Below are 13,199 nucleotides of genomic sequence, written 5' to 3' on the forward strand. Positions count from 1 at the left end.
CCTTCAAGTTATAAACTGTTCCATACTGAGACATGTCTGTTCAGTATACTGGGACAAGTCTATACAACATTTGGAGGTTTTTGTCTGCTTGTTCTTCTTGTGACACTTGAATTTTATTTTTTTTTTACTGGAGGAGAGGCATGTTTTTTTGAGTATCTCATAAGGCAGTGCCATGAATACTTGATGCATTTTGAACTGAGAAAATTCCTGTCTCGCTGTCTTTTAGGTTATTAAAGAAGAAATTGGCATCCTCTTAGAGAATGTGTAATAAAAATTTGACGCATCAAAATATAAGCCAGCAGTTTAACTTCATCTCTGAGAGTTATCTAGTCTGCATACTTCTGTATCGCAGTGCCAAGACTCTCCTTCCTCTGACCACCTTCCCACACACAAAAAAACATTTTATACTTGGCAGAAAATAAAGTGAATAAAAAATAGTGACCATTTGGGCAACATGACAAAGAGTTCATATATAACCTCACTGGTATGTTATCTGAGAAGCATGCCATCTTTCACTTGAGGCAATCTGTTACTCACCTTCTTCTATTATTTCTGTCTAAAAAATGACAGAGAATGTTAATGCTGGTACGCAAGTTTTTAGTGATTTTTTTTTCATTTTACTTTATACTTAAAGTTTAAGTATGAAGTATAAAAACAAAGTAAATCTATGTACCTAAAATAAAAATATGGACTATGTGTAGTCTGTTCTACAGATATAAGTAAATCCATATACAACACTTATTCTTTCTTAGACATATGGCCACTTAAAAAATAGTAGTTGCACTATACAGTCTGCAGAGTATAACTGAACTATTACTAGCCTAAAAGTTTCCTCATCCATAAGGAAGAAGAAGGGCTTCACAGACTGTTCATGTTCTATTCATACACACATCTTGTTCCATTTCATCATTGCATGAATGGTCAGATTATGGCTAAATTTTCCTTTTCAGCATAAGTGATCTGGAAAAGAAAATTGTCTACTTTGAAAAGAAGTTTGGACTGGTCCTTTTCTTCTCAAGTTCTGCACCTGCTACTTCTCAATTCAAAAAGTACTGTGCTGATGGTAGACTTTGTGACAGTTTCTTTGACAGTTCTTTCTTCACAAGGCATATCTACAAGGTGTTGTGTGAGTGCTCAGTCAACTGATCTGTTCACAGAACGATGTAGTTATCTTTTATTTGTAGGAACCCAAATTAGAACATGTGTCTGGTACACTGATCAGAAAGCTATATCCTTATTTGCTTGTTCAAGGAACGAGAAGATAAATCAAAATCAGTTCTAATCATAATAGTTCTCGCTTTAGGCCAAATTTAATGTTCAGGAGTAACTCCTGCTCTGTCCTTGAAGAGTTCATTTGATTTTTCTAATTGTAGTTAAGCTGATTTATGAGCAGCAAATTTACTACTGTGTCATGAGATGACTGTTGTTAGATCTCAGTTTGTTTTGTAAATAGTAAGAAATGGTTCATACTAGATAGTACCACAAAACTCTTGAAAAAATAGGGTTTTTGGAAGAGATATGATACTTTGCAAGACAGGTTTCCCTAACAGGAAGAAGTAAAATACGTGTCCAAAAACACATAAAAACCTTCTTGTAATTTGGACTCTTTCTTTCTAATTTACAATTTGATGCAGACTTAGCTCAGAAAAAAATAATGCGAACTATTAACACTGTATCAGTGTTGTGATGATTAGTTGTTTCTCACTGTAAGATGGCTTAGATGATTGTGAATTAGTGAAGCATAAGATCTTAACAAGAGGGGTACTTATAAAAACTACTGCTAATGTTTTTTAATACCCAGATTTCTGAGTATCCTGTGCAAGATCAGTTTGGCTCCTACTTGGTTCTTGTCTTATTTTCTATTATTACTATGTTTTTTTTAATTCTAATTTCCTTTGGAAATACATAGTTGATTACTTAAAAGTAACTTCTTTTGACTCTTAATTATAACTCATAAAATGAACAGTACTGAACTGTTTTATGTTTAATACATGTTAAAACTAAATCATATATCTGAAATTACTTTTTGAATTTAGATAGGTATTACAAATCCTGTAGATCAACAGAAACTCCTAGATGCCATTAATGAGCTGCAAGTGGAAGAAACAAGATTTAGAGACCTTCCTGAATTAGCGAATCTGGAAGTCAGGTAATAACTGTGTTTCTAAGGAAAGTAAACTGGAATGCAAACTATTTAAGGTAACTGCAGTATTTTCTATAGCATGAAGCTTAGATTCTCTGGCACCTCATCCTATGCATAAACATTCATAGGATGCCTGTTAGTGGATCACAAGGAATGATAGTAGGTGCATTTTGTACAAAGAAAGTTAGAAGCACAGCTTCCTGCCATAGGAATCTTTTTATCAGTTATGTTGCAATCTTATTTCATTATTTTGGTATCTCTGAGTGATGAATTCTTTATCTGTATCTCAGACCTGCACTGCTGTGCACATGTTTCAATAGGTGTGTTTATATCAGGCGACTTCTCTGGCTCCAATATTAACTCATTCTTTAATTATTCTGATAAGCTTGCTCTGTTTGCTTACCCATGCTTCAAGAGCATCATTGACACTTTCAAACTTTAAACAATATGACCTGTGTAATTCTCCATTGTGTCTTTAGACAAGACAGATTGTTAGTACTGCTATGAAATATGAGAGTAAAATGCAATTAAAAAGTGGGAGGCAGAGGTGTATATTATTTCTGCATATGGGTTTAATTTTCAACCGATTAATTAACTACTTGTCTGTGTCCATCTAATTCATGTAGATTTCTGGATTTTTTTCCTTGTTTTTCTAGAAACAGTATTATTAAATTTTACCTGTCTCCTAGATGCTCGTAGAGCAGTTCCCATATCTACCACAAAAAGAGGAATGAAGACTGTAATAAGGGTAGAGGTGTCTTAAAATTTCTTAAACCTCTTATCCTTCTGTTTTGTTGTGTGAATGTTTTATCTAGAAGAGAGCTGTTGACTTGAATTTAGATTCTGTGTTCATATCTTCTTGCATGTTACCTCCCAGAGCTGTAGAACTGTTTCTGAAGAGTAAGACCACTTGGATACTTTAAAAACGGACCTCAGCACAGAACTGTGGTTTGCCTTTCAGAAGCCTTTGTTAGCTGTACTATCTTTGTTCAGCTTGGGTAAGACTGCTCTGTTTAGGAGATACTGCACCATCCCCATACTGTAGCTGTCTCACAAGTTAGGCTCTCTCTACTAGTTTTCTCTCTTCCCAGTCTCATCACCACTTGCATGGCATTGTCATCTTCTTTGCATAGATTGTGACAAACTCCTCCTTGTATCTGATCTGTTCATTACATAATTTTCTTCTATCTAGAAAAGTGAGTGCAGTTTGTCTTTAAAGTGTGTGTATAGGGAAGTGCTTGAAGCCCACATCTTGTCTCTTGAGTAGTGGCTTGACAGCTTTCTTAGCTATTTCTTCCTTCTCCAGAACTCTGGTGAGACCTGTCTGCCTTTTGTGGAGGCTGTAAGGCTAAACTTGACATTGTGCTGTAAGTTGGACTGAAGAATGTGCCAGGGTTCAAGTGCATTTTGTATATGTCACCATCCATCCTCTGGAGGCAGCTGAATCACAGTGACACTGTGCTTTAGCCCTCATGTCGTGATTCTGTCTACTGCATTCTCCACTCCTGTTTAATCACTCTTAAATATACTGATTGCTTCTGACGCTGGCACCCTGCCTGTTTCTGTAACCATTACTGTGTTCAAACGAAAAAGTCTTTGTAGGCTTTTTCAGTTAGATTTTTGTGCCGTGATACCAAGTTTGAATTGTGGGATGAGAGGACGCGCAAGGCTCTTGAAATGGGAAGCACTTGCAAGATTGAGGTGAGCTGGGAGAACCAGGTGTTCATGTTTTAATGCAGGACCTTGGTACTGCCTTCTTGTCTCTGAGATTTCTCTGTCAAAGCAAGTACTTATTTATTTCTGAAAGAGAATTAAGGTGCAAACTACCACGTGTGCTGCAAGACCAGAGAGTCTGGTTCTGGTATGGAAGAGGGTACAAAGCATCATGACATCTGTACTTTCTGGCAGCACTTGGGCTTTTTCTTGTTAAAATAGAGGCTTTGCTGTTGAGCTGAGAAAGTAGACTGGTCATCTGGATTCCTGTGTCCATGTTAGGCACTTTTGGAAAATGATTTTGATTCTTCATCAAGGAATCCTTAGTTTCAGTTTAAGAAGACCAGTTCAAGCTTCACACATTGTTTTATGTTAGAAATGTATGCTTTTTTAGATTGGCCAGTAGCAAATGGCATTTAGTTTACACATTCAAGCAGGACAGCTAAAAAAGATTAAATGGGAAATAAGTGGAATAATAGACAAAGTTAGTAGTAGGGGCGTGTATGAGGCGCAGAGAGTGGAAGCAAGCACTTAATGTCAGGTACAGACTCACACACCAGTAACATGATCATCCTATAGAATTCTAAGTACTACACAGTTTTGAAACCTATATAGATCACAAAACCAGAAAGTAATTGATTGAAGACTTAAGTACAAAAAATATGACAGCACTTCAGTTCAGGCGAGTACTGCATAGCTTTCTAAAAAATGGCTTGACATGTATTTCAGGAATCTGACCTTGAGACTAAAATCATACTCTGTTTACCTGCTCTTATATAAAGATTTTACTTGCCATTTGTTCAAAGTCATTCTGTGAGAAGGAAGATCAGTCATTAAGTCATAAAAAAACTAACATAGTAGAAAATGCTGAACTGATTGATTATAAACTCGCAGACTGTCTAGCAGTGTTTAGCCACTGATATTTTGACAGCCATTAATTCTTTTAAAAAGTGATGAGGTTTTTGAAAATGTTATTTTTGTTTCCAAATACTTCCAAATGGAAATAACGTCACTGCAGCAGATAGTTCTTAAAAATATTTTCATGGAATTTCTATTTGTATAATAAAGAAGTATGAGGCGTAATGTTGGAAAAATATTTACAATGCTTTACTGTAGGAATTCTAGAACTATGCTCAACAAAAATAATTCCTTTTCTGATAAGACGGAAGGTGCCATAACTGATTCTAGCTTGCTAATAAATTCTTTCTAAATAGAAGAAAGTTTTCATGAGTTTCTCAGTTGAAGTAACATGGGAGAAACTTTTCTTACCTCTAGATGTGATTAGTTTGCTTAGTGTTGATTTTAAATATAATTGTTGTTATATTGTTCTGAAATAAATAGTAATTTCATTTATAAAAATAATAGGCTTTCTCATTTCCATTTCTTCATGTCAGACTCTGAACAATCTTGGTTTTCAATCTCCAGCACTCCTGCCGATGCTTCTGTGTATTTCTGTTTGAAGTGGTAAGGTCTTGGTTGTTGGGCAGTGTTGCAGATCACAGACATTCTGAGCAGCAGTGGAGACTTTGCTCGCAGTCATCTTACACCAGAGTTGAATGATGCATTAAAAACTCATTTTTGAAATCACAGTTAATTTATATAATGTAGGAAGAGATTTACATTTACAGGATGTGTTTTCAAAATTATTAAATGCTTTATAGTATCTTAATTTTCTGTGTGCTTTTTTTTTAACTGGATTACTGTGTACGTGAAACATAACATTTCTTCATTTTTCTCTGCCTGAACGTACTGTTATTATACAGACTGATTAGGTGGTGAATTCACAGGGGCTGGATTTGGTGTTTGCATCTTCCACCAAGAAAAACTAGAAGATTGGAAGTTGGTGCTGAGGTTCAGGCACAGAGGACTGTTCATAGGGCTGACAGAATGTTAGGCTCTGCTTTGGAAGCTGAGATGTAGAGCAAAGGAACAGCTGCTTTAAGCAGAGATACTTTGAACAAATATAAAATGAAAATTTTAGGAAATAAATTATTCTAAAACACAGTCCTAGCTGTGGGTAATGCTCTGTGAGAATTTGGTTCTGGTTTTGTTGACAGACTTCTCCCTTCCTGATGGAGAATTGTTCCTTAAGAGTTGAGTCTCCAGTCTTGCTTGTTTCTGCTTATCTGGATACTACAGTATATCAGGCCCCAGCTTTTTAGCTGTTTTTAGGAAGTAAATGTTTTGCCAGTAAGCAGATCAGTATTGCTTGATTGGAGTATATGTTGTCATGGGAAGAAGCTGAAAGTTGAACGAAAACAGTCTGTGAGCCAAATCCAGCCTCTTCTTGGGCACCTGCACCACACAGGTTTGTGGCTTAGTTTACGTGCCTGGCACATTGCATTTAGACCTTTTTGCCATTGGAGGAGGCATGTAGGTAAGAGGGTGTGAGTGTGCCGAATTTGGATTCAGTAGCAGATGGCAGTAGGGAGAAGAGGAGCGTTGCAGTTTGAATCCATTTACACAGTAAATGTAATGAGGTTCTGTGATAGGGCGATATCAGCTTGTAATAGTCTTTTATATTGGTCCTGGTGTTATTCACCTGGATGGCTTATAGCTTGCTCTAAAAACTTAGCATTGAAATTAGTCTATTAAGTTCCCGTATCCTTTCCTCCAATTTTGAAGACTGATCAAACCGATTTTCAGAGTTATCTTCCTGCTTATATTTGAGTATTGAGTTTACATTTCCTTCAAAGTAGATAACATCAGATATTTTAGACTTTAAGGAATGTATTTCCACATCCAGGGCCCAAGAGAGTATAATCAGATTCTTCACTCTTCAGCTGTGCTGGAGACAAAATGCCTGTAGGCTAGCCATTTCAGTCCTAGCTCCAAAATACAAACCAGGATACTTTTTCTTCCCACCTCAAAAATATAAGCTTCAGTCACAAGTTCTGCTACATCAGTATAAAGTTGACTTAGTTGTCTGTTCCTGGTATTGCAAGACTGTGATCTCTGTGCTCACATGCACAGGAATAATGGTTATTATGTGTAATGTCATACAAAACACCACTTGCAGCAGGTAATGAAATGTTTTCATTGATAAAAACAGGATTGAAAATGAGAAATAGAAGTGGAGGTTAACACAATGTTTCCAAAATGCTTTAGATTGATAGTTCTTCAGTTCTATGTGTAGCTAAATATTCTGGGTAGCGTAACATTTTGTTGTCCTACCAGAATGGGAGGGAGGAGCTGGAGGAGATGGGAAGGAGCATTGGTATGGACAGTCAAAGTGTGCAGCTTGCTAAGATGTTATATGTTAGTGCTTAACTACCCTGTGTTAAACAGACTGGGTTTTTTATTGTAATGAAATTGCGTGTCTGATTCACTCACTAGCCAGTGTTGAAAATACATAGATGATACTTAGCTAGCAGGAAGACATAACATTTTACAGATTAATGGCATATGGTTTTCTTTTGGTAGTGGAGATGAATGCCTCAAGTTTCTTCAGAAGTTAAATAAAGAGTGTAGCAACCTGACTGTTCCTGTGCAGACCATAAATAAACACTTCCTCGAAAATTCTCACAAGGTATTCAACAAAAGGGGAAAAATGATTTAGAGTTTGGGGGAATAGTATTATTCTACCTCTGTAAAATGACAAATGTGTATACTAATCAACTGTCTTGATTACTTTTAGTTTTATAGAACTGTCCAATGTTCTGTCTCTAATGCAGGGGGCTTTTTTGAACAATTTGTTTCAAAAAGTTAAATCACCCAACTAAAGATAAATCTGCTTTTCAGTGTTTCTGCTGTTGATTCAAGGGATTCAAGTGACAAGTTTCCAGAAAGGCTTAAGGAGAATAGTAGATCAATATCACGCATAAATCATACAATGAAAACCTGACAGAAATGAAGTTATAAACTTTTTCTGACACTGTCTTTTATGCTACATCAACTTGTATTAAGTTATGAAGTACAGTCATTGTAGCAAATAACTCTGACTCTTAACAGATGGTTCTGCGGTGGGCACCAACTGAAAGATACATTGAAGTTTGCAGAGACTTGATTTGCAATGTTGAAAAGTTGGGAGAAGAAGTTAAGAGACTGAACGAACTTGTGGCAAAGGTGGGTGTGAGGAGTGAGGCTATTACTTACTGTATATAAGTTTCTGTGTGCAGTATTGAATGTGATGTTCATCGGTGAAATGTTTGATACCTTTTTCTACCAGCTGCAATCTGAACATTGCGACTGCCACTTCCCAGTCTGGCTCTCCACCTCTCCATAACAAAGTGAAATAATCTAAAATATTCTAAAACTGTGTGGAGAGTCTCCAAAGGGAGATGTAGTCCATCTTTTTCTTTATATCACAGGAAATAAGTGAGTGGGAAATATCCCACTGTGGCATAAATGCCACTCTGAATACGTCTTAATTAAGGAATCTTTTGTTTGGAATTATTGACTCTCAAGGAAGATAGTACGGTTTTATGGATTGAATCAGAGGCATCCCAGATAACTTCACAGAGTGACAAAAGAAGAGGGTGGGAGAGGTCAAGGCTAGATGTTAGCACCACATCAGTCTTTCTCAGACCAACACAATGATATGCTCTTGTCAGTTGGGGTCATTTTAAGTAATAGGCTAGTAAAATGAATGGCTGCTGGAATAGAGTAAATGGAGCATCAGTGTCAGAAAGGAATCTGTTACTAAATGAAGCCATGTGGAACTCAGACTTTGAGTATAATGCTTCTAATGCAGTTTCCTGTAGTTTAAGTAAATCTAACGTAGTATAACAGCCTTCTCCTAATAAATCACTTAACACCAAATATATTTAAGAGGTTGGAATGAAGAACTTCTAGCTGTTTGTGTTTCTTAGTTTGCATATGCAGAAGTCAACTGCGTGTATGTATCTGCCTCCTGTGGGTGCAGGCCAGTTGTAAGGGAGTGGGGTAGGCCTAAGTTTAGGTGCTACTTGCACTTACTCTCATACGTACTTAAGATTTTGTAGCTGCCAAGATGTAGCATGGTGGCTCTGTACTTACTGCTAAAAAGACAATAAATGTTAGCCTTCCAATTATTTCAAAAATCTAATTCCTGTTCTATTAAAATACTGTAGTGTTTATTTCATCCACTGATGAAGACCTTAATCCAAAGCATTTTGGTATTTCTTAATTTATGGTGGACCGGTTTTGAATCACTGGAGAGCTCTGAAATATTTATTATGAAAAGTGTGAATTTAAATGAAACAGTGAAACCTCTTATATAGCAATGTGCTAATTCCCTTTATCTAAATCTTCAGTAGTAACAGGGCTGCTCTGTTAGTAATATTTTACTGTATCAGCCCATGACGTCAGAGGCAGATGTTGGTGGGATGGCAGTAGAGGTTGAACCTTCCCACCAATATCCCATTACGTTTGTTGCCATTGCCATGTGACAGATGGCAGCAGAGGGGCAGTCTGACAGAATGGCATCTGACATAAAAGGGCATATGAAGCAAAGGTGTGTCACCGAATTCCTCCATGCAGGGAAAAATGGAACCCGCTGACGTTCATTGCTGCTTGTTGAGCGTCTGTGGACACCAAACAGCAGATGTGAGCACAGTGAGGCAGTGTATTTCAATAGTGGTGGCTGTGGCAGTGGGTCACCTCCACTGGTGCGGATTGTGAGGAGTGCAGCATACAGGATCTTGTTCATTGCTGGTGAAAATGCACAGCTACTGGCAGCGATTATATTGAAAAATAGTGTTTTGTAGCTGGGAGTTTGCTCTATCAAATGTTGTTATCGTGCTCTTTGTTGCTTTTGGAGTTTCTGTGGAAATAAATAGGAGGCATTACTTTTAAAATGATCTGCATACACTTGCTAAGCTTAGTCATAACAGTACTTCTTTGCAATACATGTTAAGTGCATGACATGCAATTTTTGTAAGTGATGTTTAAAGTGGGTTGGCCTGCCAAGCATTATAAACTAAGGGAGGGAAGCAGGACCCAACCCTGCTGCACTTCATGGCAAGGCTCCACTCAACTTCAGTAGATATTTGGGCAGGCATTTGTGAGATACTTTTCCTGACACTTCAATTTTAAAAAGTCTTGAAAGCTTGATCTGTTACATATTTAACTTTCTGTTTCAATAAACAGTTATTCTTGTAATTAAATAAAAAAAAAAAAAATTAATAACAAAAAAATAGGTTTAAATATTGGATGATTAAAGTTTGGTATCGGATTTTTGTAGCATGTGTTGGCAATATGTTTCACTCCAGAGGAATTCAGTTTGTAAATGATTTGTTTTCTAGAATGTGTTACATAAAGAGCCATTGAGCATCAGATAAAATAAAGGTTTGTGCATATTTATTTCCATTGAATTAAGGCCCAGGCGTGCAGTTAGAAAGGGGCATTTCCGTCCTAAGAATCCAGAGTTATACTTTGTCACACACTTCAGAAACCTTCACACTAACCTTTTCTGTTACGTTTTTTTCATGATTTAACATCTGCCTCAGGAAGAAGAGCAGAGGAGTGACCTCAGCCTAGTGGTGTTTCCAGAAAAATCACTCACCTTGGAAAAAAGATTAGTAAAAATGGGAGCAGTAACGTTACTTGGGTTTGGGTTTTTCTTTTTTATAACTAAGTTAGCGGTAAAGAAAAGCTGACTCTTTCACTGCTGTGAATAACTTGTGCTCAATGTATGTAGCAAAGCTGAATTCACGTGAAAATTTGTGTAGTTTCATCATATCTGTCACATTTACATTTGGTACCTATTTTGATCTAGCTGTAAAATGATTAAACATCAAATCTGTTCGCTTTAATGTATCTTAATGTTTTAGATTCAAAGTTATTTCTGGTATAGACTATAGGTACAAAATCTAATTAAAGCTGTGATATTTTTTTTTTCCCTAAAGTTATAGTTATTACTTAATGATCACAAGTTTTTGTTTTAACTGTTGTTGTAACAACTGTTACCTGTTCAGCTGTTGTTCACATAGGTAAACGTAATCAAGCAATACTGTTGTTTGTCTTGGATGCTTGTAAGTAAATTGGCAATGCAGGCGTGTTTTGCTTTGTTTCTTTTTTTAAACATTAAGTATCATGTGATTTTTATGTTGAAGAAGTTCTTTTCTCAGGCATAGATTCTTATGGAAAACTTTATGGTGAGGTATATTTTTCACAGCCACAGGACTGCAGATATGTTGTCTGAAAGTCATTTCCCCCTGCACTGTGCTATTCAAATTATGCCTGAGATACATTTCCTCAGGTCTACTTGTATCACAGTTTTATCACTACAAAGGATTGTAAGGATATTAAAAGGATTTATAGCAATTGTTTGTTATAAGAATGCAGGCAACTTAGAAGGAATAATAGTGTTTCTTGATCTGGACTTTCACTACAGTCGCTTCATGTTAATTTTCCTCCTAAGGTTCTCATCACTTAGAGGTGTGTTTAATTCTGCAGCAAAACTTTAATATCTGTTTTTACAACCAGTTTCCACACTGAGTGTGTTGCAAAAAAAAAAAAAAAAAAAAAGGAGGAATTGGTTTAAGTAATCCAGATCACATTTCTGTAGACTTCAGTGAATGCTTGTAAAAGTGCTGCATGTTTGTGATGGGATGTTCTTCTGTCAAAACAGAAGCAGTCTGAAAAACCATCATTAGACTCAGTGGGTGTGCCATGCTTTAGCGTGCTCTGCTCCCTGAGATGTGTGCAGTCATCATCTTGAATACTCCCTCTGCAGAATAGTAATGAGAAGGTAAAAAACTGAGTGCTGCTCCAGGCAGTTATTGCTGTCACAGTTGTTCTCTGCTTTTGATTTGAGAAAACTACCTTGGGCGTTCGTATGTTTCTTTGCTATTGTAATTGTGTTACAGGTCAGAAGCTTGTTCACATTGTCTTTGCAACCTGTGCGTTATGCAAGTGGAATTATTTCAGCCACACACACGGTGTTTGTGATACAGCCCTTGGAGAGGATTCTGATTCTTAGCTTCGATATTCCTCGCTTCTCCACTTGAGTGAAGAATTTACAAGTAGCTGCCACTCCAGAGATGCATTTCCTGCCACTGGTACATCTTGCCACTGGAGACAGCAATGAAAATTATTTTTTTTTTCCCCACAAGTCTGAAAAAAATTATCCACTTCTTTGCAGACCTTTGAAGCTGACCTTGCAGGTTGTGCAGTTAAATAGGAAAGCTGCTCCAGAAAATAGATTTATCAGCATTTAACTGAATTATAATAATATGAATGATGTCGTCAGTGTAAATTTACCTATGTTGGGGCAAGGGAGGGAGAGAATAATGCATAATATTCACTGATAAATGTTTTCTAGTTTAAGAGTTACAATAAAATATTCTGTGCAGAAATGAGTCATGGGTCTGAATGTTGTACTGAACTCCTAAATGCATGAAGTCAGCAGAAAGATGATAGCTTAAATTCCAGACGTCTTCATTTTGCTACTACACTTTTGTGCGTGCCATTTCATTATTTGGTTCTGTCAGTTCATGTCATGGATCTAAAACTGAAATAAGGAGAGGACAGCTTTTTTTTTTTTTCTTTCTGTTAGGTTGTACAAAAAAACCAATGTACTTCTCTTTTAAATGATTTCTATTTTGCTTTAGAGTTACTTGAATTGACCACTTCGTTGATGAAGTGGGTTGTGCATTTCTACAGTAATCTAAACTGGCCTCCAAAATGCATTTGAGGGAAGCTGCTCTTGTTAAGATGTTCTAAACATTGCTTATTTCATGTGTTTATTATCAAATTGTGACACTTCCATGTAGACAACTTCCAGGATTAATACAGGCTTTGTGTCATCAGCATCCTTTGTGTGTTGTAATGTTCAAGAGTGGCATAAATCACACATGAAAAATGAAGGTCTTGGACTAACCAGTTTGATCTGTGTCTCATTTCATTGGTCAGGAATGAATTGTGCTGGGTGAGTAGGATATGTGAAGAGCCAAATAAATAAGGTTTATTCTAACTCAACATAGCATTAAAGAGAAAGGGGAAAAAAAAAAAAAAAAAGTGTATTTTCTCCAGATTCCAGACTCAGGCTTAAACAATGAGTTTCAAAGTCCTTTATTCACTTTCATGTTGTTCCAGTGCCTTTTTCAAATTCCTTGTTTGAGAGGGTATCACAGTATGGTTGCGATAGGGCAGGAAACAAAGAGATTACTGCAAAATCTGGCCCCTAAACCATGCTGTCCAAATTGAATCCTCCAGCCAGCACCGGGTGAGGCAGCCTTTAGATGAAAATAACCCTGCTGAGAGGCCTTCTTCTTTAAGTCATCACATTAAAGTCATTATCCTGGAATAGTAATAGTACAGTGATTTGCACATCTATGAGGGGATGGGAGGAAAATGCTAAAGAGCTTTGCATACATTAGGCAGGTAAGCCTCCCAGCCCTGGGAAGGGTTATTTTCCTTT

General features: G+C 36.8%; 1 protein-coding gene across 1 annotated transcript in view; it reads left to right on the forward strand.

Moving 5' to 3' along the window:
* ASZ1 (ankyrin repeat, SAM and basic leucine zipper domain containing 1) overlaps positions 1–12,615 on the forward strand; it is a 39,579-nt gene extending 26,964 nt beyond the window's left edge. Inside the window, exons 10-13 of the mRNA XM_085219014.1 lie at positions 2,037–2,149; positions 7,280–7,385; positions 7,808–7,921; positions 10,285–12,615. Of these exons, the coding sequence (XP_085075140.1) occupies positions 2,037–2,149; positions 7,280–7,385; positions 7,808–7,921; positions 10,285–10,434 (483 nt within the window). The 3' untranslated portion in view covers positions 10,435–12,615. The remainder of the gene's footprint in view (positions 1–2,036; positions 2,150–7,279; positions 7,386–7,807; positions 7,922–10,284) is intronic.
* Positions 12,616–13,199: the final 584 nt, after the last annotated feature.

This window comes from Meleagris gallopavo, chromosome 1 (assembly GCF_905368555.1).
Source record: "Meleagris gallopavo chromosome 1, MGAL_WU_HG_1.1, whole genome shotgun sequence".
Taxonomy (NCBI): Eukaryota; Metazoa; Chordata; class Aves; order Galliformes; family Phasianidae; genus Meleagris; species Meleagris gallopavo.